This window comes from Uloborus diversus, chromosome 1 (assembly GCF_026930045.1).
Source record: "Uloborus diversus isolate 005 chromosome 1, Udiv.v.3.1, whole genome shotgun sequence".
NCBI lineage: Eukaryota > Metazoa > Arthropoda > Arachnida > Araneae > Uloboridae > Uloborus > Uloborus diversus.
In genome coordinates this window covers 172,882,056-172,895,300 of record NC_072731.1, presented here as the reverse complement: position 1 = coordinate 172,895,300, position 13,245 = coordinate 172,882,056, and the positions used below count along the sequence as shown (strand labels likewise).

Sequence of the window (13,245 nt, the reverse complement as noted above, 5' to 3'; positions counted from 1 at the left end):
GTTTGCATGCATATACTGAGAAAAAAAATGTTAGCCTGTTTTTTTTTGTTTTTTTGTCTTTATAACCGGGTTTTTTTCAAATCTTGCAACTTTGAATAAACCAACTTCCAGATGTCCTAGTGTGCTATTTTTTTAAACTCTCGTCTTTGATGACAATACAAGGTTCCATCATGATTTTGGACCTGGACATCCAGGTCGATGATGACGGACCGGTGGTCAAAAAAAAAAAAAAAAAAAAAAAAAAAAAAAAATATATATATATATATATATATATATATATATATATATATATATATATATATATATATATATATATATATATATATATATATAACTAAATTAACTATTTTGTAACAATAAGCAGCACGAAAATTTTTTTTCTTTAAATTCATTTTATTTTTTTTAATACAGTTTTTAATTTATGAAACCATATTTATTTTTAAAAATAAAAATAATTTTGAATTTTTATCAAATCTTACAATTTTGATTAAACCAACTTCCAGATGTCCCAGGGTGCTATTAATTTTTAAACTTGATGCATGATGCAACCTTGTATGGACTTGGACATCTAGGTCGATGATGACGGACCGGTACATTCGGGGGCTAAAAAAAATATAAAAAAAAACGAAATATATAACTAAAATTTAAAAACATTTCTTACAGACACTCTAAACCACCAAAAAGAAGTGACTAACAATGAAAAAAGAAACAGCAACGCAGCGCAAAAGAAGGTTGGAAAAGGCTTCTTCATTGATGAAATATCCATGGTACCGTACGAGATGCTATGCATGATTGACTCGCGTTTGAGGCAATTAAAGAACACTGACAACTTTTTTGGAGGCCTTAACATTCTAGTATTTGGTGATCTAATGCAGCTTCCACCTGTGAGAGGAAGACAAATATTCCAACAGCCCGAGCACATGATTCCTGCTACTGACTTATGGAAACTTTTTTCTTTGGTAGAATTGGTGGACAATATGAGACAGCAAGGAGACATGTTGTTCGTTGACCTCTTAAATGCTCTTAGAATTGGTGAACTCTCGGCACAGCATATGGCTATTTTACTTGAGAGAGAAAGTTCTGATATGGATGGAGAGTTTTCCATTGAAAGAGCCTTAAGAATCTACCCAACTAACAAGCAGGTAGATGAACATAACAATCGAGTTCTCCAGTATTTCAGGAGCAAAAATACTAGTATCTACAAAATTCGTGCCCAAGATCAACTAATCGATGCAACAAAAAAACTCAACGAAAATACAAGTATCGATAGCATCATTTCAAAAGACATTAACAAGACCGGAGGTTTACCGCGAGAATTAGAAATTTTCGTAGGAGCTAAGGTTATGTTAAGAGCCAATATTGACGTCACCAAAGGTCTTGTTAATGGAGCTATAAGATTTGTAAAAGAGATTGTTTGGCCATATTTTCGCAGAGCTCAAGTGTATGCCGAGGACATACCATCTGTTCTCATCAATTTCGGTAAAGACGGCATACACAAAATCGAGCCGAAATCCATTCAATTTCCAGCTTTATACAGTTATGGAACTGCCGAAAGGCGAATGTTGCCGTTGATTTTGTCGTGGGCTTCAACTGTACATAAAATGCAGGGAAGTACTGTGGACTATGCAGTTGTCTATCTTGGAAATAAACTATTTGCTGAAGGACAAGCGTACGTAAGCTTGAGCAGAGTAAGATCTCTTGCTGGACTCCGGATAGAAGAGCTCGACTGCACAAAATTAACTGGCAAGAAGCCTTGCAATAATGATGCTCTTGTGGAAATGGAGAGAATGCGGAGGTACAGTGAAAATGATGAAAGAATACGAAATAGTACTGTCAAAAATGCTTGAATTTTCAATGTGGACTAGACCTACTGGGCAAACCACAATTAAAAAAAAAAAAAAAAAACGTTTCTGACTATTTACCTCTCAAGTGGTGTGGAAAAAGTAGCATTTTGCATGTGTCTAGTGATGTGATATACTAGAAATATTGGTATTTTGTAATTAAAACTAAAAAGTAGAAAATAAAAATAATAAAAAAAATTTTAAAAACATGCTTTTCTTTTTTTCATTCAAAAAAATGAACTAAAAAGTGGAAAATAATTTTCTTTTATCACAAAAAATTTATCCTATATAACACATAAGTTAACATCAGACCTATTGTATTACGATACATTGAAATTATCATTTAAATTTCTGACTCAAAAGAAAAGCGTGGGCGCCTTATCATAAACCAACGTAAGTTTAGTAATATGAACAATAAATAGTAGTCGATTGAAAATTGAATTTTAATGTTCGCATATACTTATTAATTATCCTTATAAGATAATCAAAAATATTTTCGATAACTTTATGATAAGGCGCCCACGCTTTTCTTTTTAGTCAGAAATTTAAATGATAATTTCAATGTATCGTAATACAATAGGTCTGATGTTAACTTATGTGTTATATAGGATAAATTTTTTGTGATAAAAGAAAATTATTTTCCACTTTTTAGTTCATTTTTTTGAATGAAAAAAAGAAAAGCATGTTTTTAAAATTTTTTTTTTAAATCTTTATCTAATCCCCGTTTTTTCCCCGTTAATACAGTATTAGCGCTAGCATCTAAAACTGAAAATGGCTTTCTGTGAAAGAAAAAACTTCCCAAAACTTTTGGTTTTGACTCATATTACCAACCATGTAAACCATTATCCTAATATGGCACTTTACATCCATGTCAAGACTGCTGTGCCCCCCCCCCACACAAAAAAAAAAACAGTAAATTCCGGCTGTGCTAGTACCTAGTGCAAACAGGCCGAATTTAGTTCCATGCCGCCCCAAGGCAGATTTTAACTCTGTCAACCCTCCCCCTTAAAAGAAGCAAAATTTCTTTGACTCAAAAAAGCACAAAAAAGTGTTTCCGAAATTCAACTTGTCAAGCTTATGAAGAAAAGGTGACGTTTCACATTTGGAGGCGCCCCGATGGGAGGTCACATTGATTTCCCAAAAAAATTAGTTGTTCGCCGAATTTTGCCGACGGTTCGAAAAATTTAGAGAAAATATTGCAACATAGAGATTAATTTTTCTTTTTCATAATTTTAAAAATTGTTTTTTTACTGATGCCTAACGTTTTTTCTCATTAGATATTATGTAAGTATATACGATATGAGTGTAAGTTCGTGATTTATCATTCGATAAAAATAAAATTTTCCTCCTCCCGAAAATTTTAGTTCAAGGAACCTTTGTTGATATTATTTAATTTTGTTCATCGGAGGGGGGGGGGGTCGTGGCTCAAGTACTGCTCTTGAATGGGTTATTAAATGATTCACATACAATTTAAATAATATTTACATTATGTATATTTATTTACAATTAATAGAGCATGGTTATTATATTTCATGCCTCTATAGTTTCATAAAACATGCTCTCTTTCATTGTTTGAAGTTTTATAACATTTCCTTATTACTGCAACGCAGATGAATAACTGAAAAATGATATAGACATAAGTTAGACTGATAAGGGAAAATATAATAATAGAAAATGGGGAGATTAACAGTAACCGAGATCTGTCTCTAATGCTAAGCATGTTTCACTTAAGACTTTAACTTTCTTTTCAGAATAAATCAACTTATTTCTTCGTTATTTTATGATTTGTCATCGTTTGCTCAAAAAGATATTTTGATTTAAAAAAAAAAAAGATTACATTTCGAATTAGTTCTGTTTCTTTTTTTTTTTTTTAAGTTACGTATTAGTGCTCTTTTGATTAAAACCGTGTTTTGAAATCGAAACTCTAGCTTAGTTATTTAGTACCTATATAGCTAAATCTTTGCTCAGGACGAAACTTTAACGTCTTGAGCTTTAAAAATTTTCACAGATGCAATCTTTATTTATAATCGCATCTTTTTTTATCTTGTTGTTATTTTTTTCTTGTTGTTGTTTTTAGGATACGTAATAATTAAAAAATATCAGGAATGTAAAAACAAAGCAGACTACCATGGCGACGGCGTAGAGATTTGATTATGTAAGAGGATTGTAAAATTTGACATCATTTTCAAAATAAAATCATTTTTAAAATGTTAAGTTTAGACGATGTTTGAAATGTATTGTAAATTTTTGCAAACAAAGTAGGGTTAGCTATTTGCCGTTCATTGAAACAGAAAGCACACTGTTTGAAACTTAAGGTAAGATTTAAGAGATGTATTTAAACGAATTAAAGTGTAAAACAGTGTTACAACCTTCTGTATTTCGTTCTATTTTCACATTTTTGCACTTTAATGGCAATGTTTCAAGTTAAAATAATTAGTAATCCAACGTTATGAAGCACAAAAATTGCAAAATTATTGCAGACACGTGTCTCGGATGACTTTTCATCCAGAAGCTCACACTTCTTAGCATTGAAAAAGGTGTTCCTTGTAACACCGAAACACGTATCTTTTTGAAATCGACACTTTTTGAAATCGACACCCGCTTTTCGTCTTCATTTACTGTTTAACGTTGAACTATGAATATGATTGAAAAACATTTGATTTTCATAAGATGTGTGAAAGTAATCATTAATAAATTGCAAGAAAAACTATCTCTGAAAATGAAAGAATGCTACTATTTTGCTTTCATGAATAACAAATTAATTTAAAAAATGTGTGGTTACAGCAAAATTTGCCGCCCCTGAAAATTTTGCCGCCCTAGGCATCTGCCTACTCTGCCCATTGGGAAATTGGGCCCAGGGTGCAAAGCTAAACGTCGTCTTCTCAGAACTGCAAAGGGCGTACTCGTAGAAGAGTATTTACGTTGTGAATATAACTTTTAGATGTAAAGATCAAAATAAAAATAATAAAAAAAATTTTAAAAACATGCTTTTCTTTTTTTCATTCAAAAAAATGAACTAAAAAGTGGAAAATAATTTTCTTTTATCACAAAAAATTTATCCTATATAACACATAAGTTAACATCAGACCTATTGTATTACGATACATTGAAATTATCATTTAAATTTCTGACTAAAAAGAAAAGCGTGGGCGCCTTATCATAAAGTTATCGAAAATATTTTTGATTATCTTATAAGGATAATTAATAAGTATATGCGAACATTAAAATTCAATTTTCAATCGACTACTATTTATTGTTCATATTACTAAACTTACGTTGGTTTATGATAAGGCGCCCACGCTTTTCTTTTGAGTCAGAAATTTAAATGATAATTTCAATGTATCGTAATACAATAGGTCTGATGTTAACTTATGTGTTATATAGGATAAATTTTTTGTGATAAAAGAAAATTATTTTCCACTTTTTAGTTCATTTTTTTGAATGAAAAAAAGAAAAGCATGTTTTTAAAATTTTTTTTATTATTTTTATTTTCTACTTTTTAGTTTTAATTACAAAATACCAATATTTCTAGTATATCACATCACTAGACACATGCAAAATGCTACTTTTTCCACACCACTTGAGAGGTAAATAGTCAGAAACGTTTTTTTTTTTTTTTTTTTAAATTGTGGTTTGCCCAGTAGGTCTAGTCCACATTGAAAATTCAAGCATTTTTGACAGTACTATTTCGTATTCTTTCATCATTTTCACTGTACCTCCGCATTCTCTCCATTTCCACAAGAGCATCATTATTGCAAGGCTTCTTGCCAGTTAATTTTGTGCAGTCGAGCTCTTCTATCCGGAGTCCAACAAGAGATCTTACTCTGCTCAAGCTTACGTACGCTTGTCCTTCAGCAAATAGTTTATTTCCAAGATAGGCAACTGCATAGTCCACAGTACTTCCCTGCATTTTATGTACAGTTGAAGCCCACGACAAAATCAACGGCAACATTCGCCTTTCGGCAGTTCCATAACTGTATAAAGCTGGAAATTGAATGGATTTCGGCTCGATTTTGTGTATGCCGTCTTTACCGAAATTGATGAGAACAGATGGTATGTCCTCGGCATACACTTGAGCTCTGCGAAAATATGGCCAAACAATCTCTTTTACAAATCCTATAGCTCCATTAACAAGACCTTTGGTGACGTCAATATTGGCTCTTAACATAACCTTAGCTCCTACGAAAATTTCTAATTCTCGCGGTAAACCTCCGGTCTTGTTAATGTCTTTTGAAATGATGCTATCGATACTTGTATTTTCGTTGAGTTTTTTTGTTGCATCGATTAGTTGATCTTGGGCACGAATTTTGTAGATACTAGTATTTTTGCTCCTGAAATACTGGAGAACTCGATTGTTATGTTCATCTACCTGCTTGTTAGTTGGGTAGATTCTTAAGGCTCTTTCAATGGAAAACTCTCCATCCATATCAGAACTTTCTCTCTCAAGTAAAATAGCCATATGCTGTGCCGAGAGTTCACCAATTCTAAGAGCATTTAAGAGGTCAACGAACAACATGTCTCCTTGCTGTCTCATATTGTCCACCAATTCTACCAAAGAAAAAAGTTTCCATAAGTCAGTAGCAGGAATCATGTGCTCGGGCTGTTGGAATATTTGTCTTCCTCTCACAGGTGGAAGCTGCATTAGATCACCAAATACTAGAATGTTAAGGCCTCCAAAAAAGTTGTCAGTGTTCTTTAATTGCCTCAAACGCGAGTCAATCATGCATAGCATCTCGTACGGTACCATGGATATTTCATCAATGAAGAAGCCTTTTCCAACCTTCTTTTGCGCTGCGTTGCTGTTTCTTTTTTCATTGTTAGTCACTTCTTTTTGGTGGTTTAGAGTGTCTGTAAGAAATGTTTTTAAATTTTAGTTATATATTTCGTTTTTTTTTATATTTTTTTTAGCCCCCGAATGTACCGGTCCGTCATCATCGACCTAGATGTCCAAGTCCATACAAGGTTGCATCATGCATCAAGTTTAAAAATTAATAGCACCCTGGGACATCTGGAAGTTGGTTTAATCAAAATTGTAAGATTTGATAAAAATTCAAAATTATTTTTATTTTTAAAAATAAATATGGTTTCATAAATTAAAAACTGTATTAAAAAAAATAAAATGAATTTAAAGAAAAAAAATTTTCGTGCTGCTTATTGTTACAAAATAGTTAATTTAGTTATATATATATATATATATATATATATATATATATATATATATATATATATATATATATATATATATATTTTTTTTTTTTTTTTTTTTGACCACCGGTCCGTCATCATCGACCTGGATGTCCAGGTCCAAAATCATGATGGAACCTTGTATTGTCATCAAAGACGAGAGTTTAAAAAAATAGCACACTAGGACATCTGGAAGTTGGTTTATTCAAAGTTGCAAGATTTGAAAAAAACCCGGTTATAAAGACAAAAAAACAAAAAAAAACAGGCTAACATTTTTTTTCTCAGTATATGCATGCAAACATGTTTCCAGCATTCCAAACTGAAGGAAAAAGTGAAATTAAAAAAATACGTACAACGAGTGAAGTTAAAGCAAAGCATGTAACCACCCGAATATACCGGTCCGTCATCATCGACCTGGATGTCCGGTTCCAAAAGTCATGATGAAACCTTCTATTGTCATTTAAGACGAGTGTTTAAAAAAATAGCACCCTAGGACATCTGGAAGTTGGTTTAATCAAAGTTGCAAGATTTGAAAAAATCCGGTCATATAGACAAACAATTTTGTTCAGTATATACATGCATGTAAACATGTTTCCAGCACTCCAAACTGAATTAAAAAGCGAAATTATAAAGTTACGTACAACGAGTGAAGTTAAAGAAAATCATGTAATAATAATAACAGCAAAAAAGTGTAGCAAGCTTGACTTTTCAATTGATTTTGAAAAAAAGAACACAAGAAACAAGTAGAGATTGCTGTAAAGTACTTAGTGGGGTTAACGACAACTTAAAGATATTTCAAGTTCACACTACCAAGAATAGAAACAAACTTACTTAAACTGAAACTCAATTCATCAAAGATAAGGCAAAACAGGGGTTATTTTCAATGGTCCGTCGTTTGAATAGATTTGTAGCTCGACGTATAGCTTGCTCAATCACAAAGCGAGCTTTATGTTTTTGATCGGATTCATTTGCTTCACGTTGAGAATTACTTTGACGATCTGATTCTTGGCGAGCTTTGCGTTCTTCAGAAATCTCGATTGAGCGAGATTGTGAATTTTTCAACCTGTTTGCTGCTAAGCAAACTTTACGTTCTGCAGGCGGTTTCTTTTAAACGACGTGGTCAAAAACGTTCCCGTTCTGTCACTTGGGTTGAACATCTTCATTATTATTAAGCTTCTATATTTCACACGAGCCTTTTCCAACCTTCTTTTGCGCTGTGTTGCTGTTTCTCTTTTCGTTGTTAGTCACTTTTTTTGGCGGTTTAGAGTGTCTGTAAGAAGACTTTTTAATTTTAGTTACATATTATGTTTTTTTTTTTTTTTGACCCTCGAATATACCTGCCCGTCATCATCGAATTGGATGTCCAGGTCCAAAAATCATAATGGAACCTTGTATTGTCATCTAAGATGAATGTTTTTTTAAAAAAATTATCACCCTAAGATATCTGAAAGTTGGTTTAAAAAAAGTTGCAAGATAGGAAAAAATCTGGTCAAACAAACAAACAGACAAACAATTTTTTTTTCAGCATATACATGCATGTAAACATGTTTCCAGTACTCCAAACTGAAGGAAAAAGCGAAATTAAAAATTTACGTACAACGAGTGAAGTTAAAGAAGAGCATGTAACCCGCGAGTATACCGGTCCGTCATCATCGACCTGGTTATCCGGGTCCAAAACTCATGATGGAACCTTGTATTGTCATCCATGACGAGTGTTTAAAAAAAAAAAATAGTACCCTAGGACATCTGGAAGTTGGTTTAATCAAAGTTGCAAGATTTGAAAAAATCCGGTCATACAGACAGACAAACAAACAAACAAGCAAACAAACAAACAAACAAACAATTTTTTTTCAGTATATACATGTATGTAAACATGTTTCCAGCACTCCAAACTTTAGGAAAAAGCGAAAATAAAAAGTTACGTACAACGAGTGAAGTTAAAGAAAAGCATGTAATAAAAAGAATTCTGTTTATATGTAAGGCATTTTTTACAGAATTTTCTTTGTCATCGCCACACTTTATAAAGACCCTGAATCTATTGTTTTAGTTAACAATTATTTTAGTTAATGCTACAACATTTGTTTAAAACGATTCATACTTTCGTTTCGCCTCAAATATTCAACTATAAGCCTTTAGCCACGAATGATTCTTCGTGATCAAGGTCAACCTTTTAATTATTCATGCAGAAGGCACAAAACTAGTGTCATTCTTCTAACCTTGAACTCATATTCTATTCTAATTAGGCTCCTTCAAATATGATTATGCCGTTTTTAGCAATTCTTTCTCCGCGACCTTCCGTTTTCTTTCATTTTTATCTTCAGGTCACCAAGATGTCGTACCTTTTTAATGTCAAATAAGAATGAAACGAAAGAGTAAGAATTAGGGACACAATTTCAATGGACATTACCTTGAGTATATAGTAGACACTAGTTAAGGTAACCTGCAGCTTTATATCAGGCAACAGGTACCACGGTTTTTATTTCTTTTTTATAAATTTATGTTTGGACGTAAAGAAATAAAGGACTTTCTGAAACTCAAACTTCGTCTCTAACAGTCACCAAGCGACGCCAGACTGGGAAAAAACCTTCCGCTTTAAAGTAGTAAAATGTATTACTCTCAAGAAGGGAAAGAATATCATGAAGAAAGATAAACGGGATGTGTTTGAAAATTGAATTATTTTCATTTAGGCTCCATGTTGAAAACAGCAAAATAAATTTCAAGGCAAGAAATTTCAAGGCACCATAAAAAGAGTAATAACTGTAGTGTCTAGGAAAATAAAAGAAAATTAATAGTAAAATAAGTGAATATAAATAGCTGGACTCCTGAACAAGCAAAAGAGTCGAAAATTTTGAAATACTATTACGTGATATTAAATAATCTATCTTGAAATTTATTACGAATGATATAACTCATTCGTAATTCTCAAGGCAACCGTTTTAATCACCCATCGTCAGTCTTAATTCTCGACGTGAGAGTCTTCTTCGTTCAACCAAGAAGTTTCTTAGCGAAGAAAAACCACGCAACCGTGATGAGAAAATTCCTTCAGAAATACACACGTAATCTCCTTTATTCTCAGAAGAAAATTTTATTCATTTATTATTTTGATCTTGGATGCAACGCAAATATTTTTAAAGTCTTAACTCATCCGAAAAGAAGAGACGAATTTGTAGAAAAACATTGAAATGAATCTTTCTTTTACCCCAACTCATCCCACATCTTTTTTTTTTTTTTAATTTGACGTAATATCATATTTTCGAAGATCATAATATATATCAAAAGACTAGAGTAGATGCTGTTCGAAGTCCAAGTCTTTGGTTCACAACCAGCGAGGGTACTTCTTAGGGTACTCTAAAATCCGTAAGATACATATGGTTGAGTATCAAAAAGGGTTCATAAATGCGTTGGTAATGCTAGAATTCAACTGTGACAAAAATTCTGCGTCAGTTTGTCCAAGTCAGTGGTTCCCTGCACATACCTTTTGGGATGAGCCTACGCGGTTAAGTATCAAAGAAGGGTTCATAAATGCATTGCTAAAGCTAGAATTTAACGGTATCAAACGTTCTGTGTCAGTCTTTCCAAGGCGGTGGTTCACAACCGGTGGTACGCATACCTCTTGGGGAACGTGAAAGTCTGTAAGGCGTACGCTGGTAAGTACACTGTAAAAACGATTCAGAAACGTTCCTGAAAAATAATATGCAGCTGATGTGCCCATTTTCAACCAGTAACATATCTTACAAAAGCCCGGAACGTTTTCCGATAAAAGTCAGTAAACTTTCTGAAATATTGGGAAATCTGCCCAGTTAAACCCAGTCGTGATATTAGGGCATTATTCATGGTCAAAGCTACGCAAAAATTGCAAGCAAGAACTGAGCATAATCCTTGCCTGCAATTCCTGCCTCGCAAAGCTGCAGCTATCCAGACACTTATCTGCTCCCATTGGGAGTTTAGTCAATCCAGATGGGCCGTAACCAAGCTAAAGTCGATATACTTAATAAACACGCGCAGTCAATCTTCAAACTGCTAGCAAAAACTATTTTTCGCACCAATGCAAAATCTGCATTCGTGAATATTTTCGCAATTCAGGAAACGTTTTTGCGAAGATACTTGATTTTGTGGAGAAATAGGTGAAAATCTGTGAAATCCCGAAACGTTCCACGGAAATAACCAGTAACGTTTCGAAATTTTTTTACAGTGTATCAAAAAGGGTTCATAATTTCCATTGATAATACTAAAATTTATTTTTGGCAAAAGTTCTGCGTTTTCATACATTGAATCAAATGTATTAAAATCCTTTTCAAAGTAACTTCTGAACTCGTATTGGAAAAGAACACAGAGATCCAGCAGACATTGTTACGAAGCACCTTCTAAGAGTCACGACAACTTACATCCACGAAAAAGGGTTTTTGAGTTAAACTTACTTGAAAAGCAAGTATACATGTGTATTAACACGATTGTTTAACTTACTTGAAAAGCAAGTATACATGTATATTAACACGATTGTTTGTGAGAATGATTTACATCTTTATTTGTGTGTGTAAGTGTGACCAGCTTGGAACCAAATATTTATCAATTTCGTAAGCAAGTCCATCTTTTCCACTAATTATTTCCTCAGACAGTTTTAAAATTTGTGTCTGATTAACAAAACATTGAACTAAATTATCCTTTAAAATAAATTTCTTGTTTTTTATTTAAATTACTTTACGCATTCTAACTTTAAGTTTACTAGCTAAATTCTGCAGAATATTTTACATTTTAATGAAAATAAAGTGTTTCAGTTAGTGGTATGAATAGTTACTGATACAAAAAAGGGGTACTTGGGTTAAAAACATTGACTTACCCTGTGGCCTGAGCCTAAGCAATATTTAACCTATGAGTAAACAAAGGAGAAGAGAAATTTGAAAATGTTTCTTTGACACATCAGAACCTGCTGGAAATGGTCTTAACACATGGAAGTAAAATTTATAAAATCTTAATTTCTCTTTTTTCTTTTTTTTTTTTTTTGAAGTTGGACCGCTGAAATAGTTTCTAAAACATCATTAGAAAAGTTTGTTTCCCTAAAATGCAGAGGAGTTTGCTTCAAAAACCGATGATAAATGTTACAAATTTTGGTTTGATAGTTCAGCAATCCTCTTTACTTAAGGCTATCTTTTGAGCATTATTTTTTTCCTGCCTTGACTTTCTGAAGATAAAAGTATAAAGGGAGAGAAGGAAAAATTTAAACTGAATTTAAGTAGTTCAGAAAAAAATTCCCTCTTTTTTTTTTCTTAAAAGAGTAGAAAATATCTATAGAATATCAGAAATTCTTGTTATTTGGACCAATTAGGACGCTCTGGTAAATGTGAAATAGTTGAAATCCTAGAGTAATTTGTGTAATAAGTTTCAGCTGCACAGAATGAGTTGAATAATGTTAATTGAAACACATAGAACTGATATCATTTAGTTTCTTAAATAAGGTTTTTTTTTTTTTTTGTATTTATTACTCTTTTTCTGTATTTGTGACTTGTGGAATACAGAAAAAGAGTCATAAAATCTTATTTAACATTAGTTTTTTTTTAATTCATTGATACCACAACATGTCACAACAACTTGTTCTTGTAAAATACTTTAACTGTCCCAAATATTTTTTAAAATTGTTTTTAATTTTTACTTCTTATGGTAAACACAAATAACGCATGAGAATAAATATCCTAGACTTGAACACCAGTATATTATTTATTTTTATAAGTTAAACAGTTAACCATTAACCGCTGAGTGGAATTTTTTGCAATGCAAGTGATGAGGTGTATGGTATGAAACCCCCAACATTTTATCTGTTGTGCGCTCCAGAAAATTCAGTAGATAAAAGTAGGAAAATATAAATTATTTTTCAAAATTTTATTACTAATGGATGTATCATTTCATTTTCTGATTTTTTAAATAAAAGGCAGTGTGTATTTTAAACAAAGCAGTTATGCTAACTGCTTTATCCACTTGCTAACAGCAATATCATACAGCAATTACTTTTCACGACATAACGCCCCATTTGCCCCTGAATTACAAATTAAATGATTACGATTCATGTGTACTGCATGAATGAGAATTATTGATTCACCAACTGATTGACCTTCAAAGGGAGCAAAAATTGAAATTAGCATACGTCCTTCCGTTTTCCCACCTTGCTGGTTTCTTCTGGTTCACCGAGGGGTAATTTAAGGCTTGAAGTACTTTCACCTTCACAGTA

At 32.4% G+C, this 13,245-nt stretch overlaps 2 protein-coding genes across 2 annotated transcripts; one reads left to right on the top strand and one right to left on the bottom strand.

The window, feature by feature from the left end:
* The first annotated feature begins 977 nt into the window (after positions 1–977).
* LOC129217172 (ATP-dependent DNA helicase PIF1-like) lies at positions 978–1,847 on the top strand. Its single transcript, XM_054851437.1, has one exon. It carries the CDS (start codon positions 978–980, stop codon positions 1,845–1,847), a length of 870 nt encoding a protein of 289 aa, XP_054707412.1.
* A 3,658-nt stretch (positions 1,848–5,505) lies between these two features.
* On the bottom strand, positions 5,506–6,375 carry LOC129217160 (ATP-dependent DNA helicase PIF1-like). The gene has a single exon (XM_054851426.1). The coding sequence runs from the start codon at positions 6,373–6,375 to the stop codon at positions 5,506–5,508; it is 870 nt and encodes a 289-aa protein (XP_054707401.1).
* Between the last annotated feature and the right edge of the window lie 6,870 nt (positions 6,376–13,245).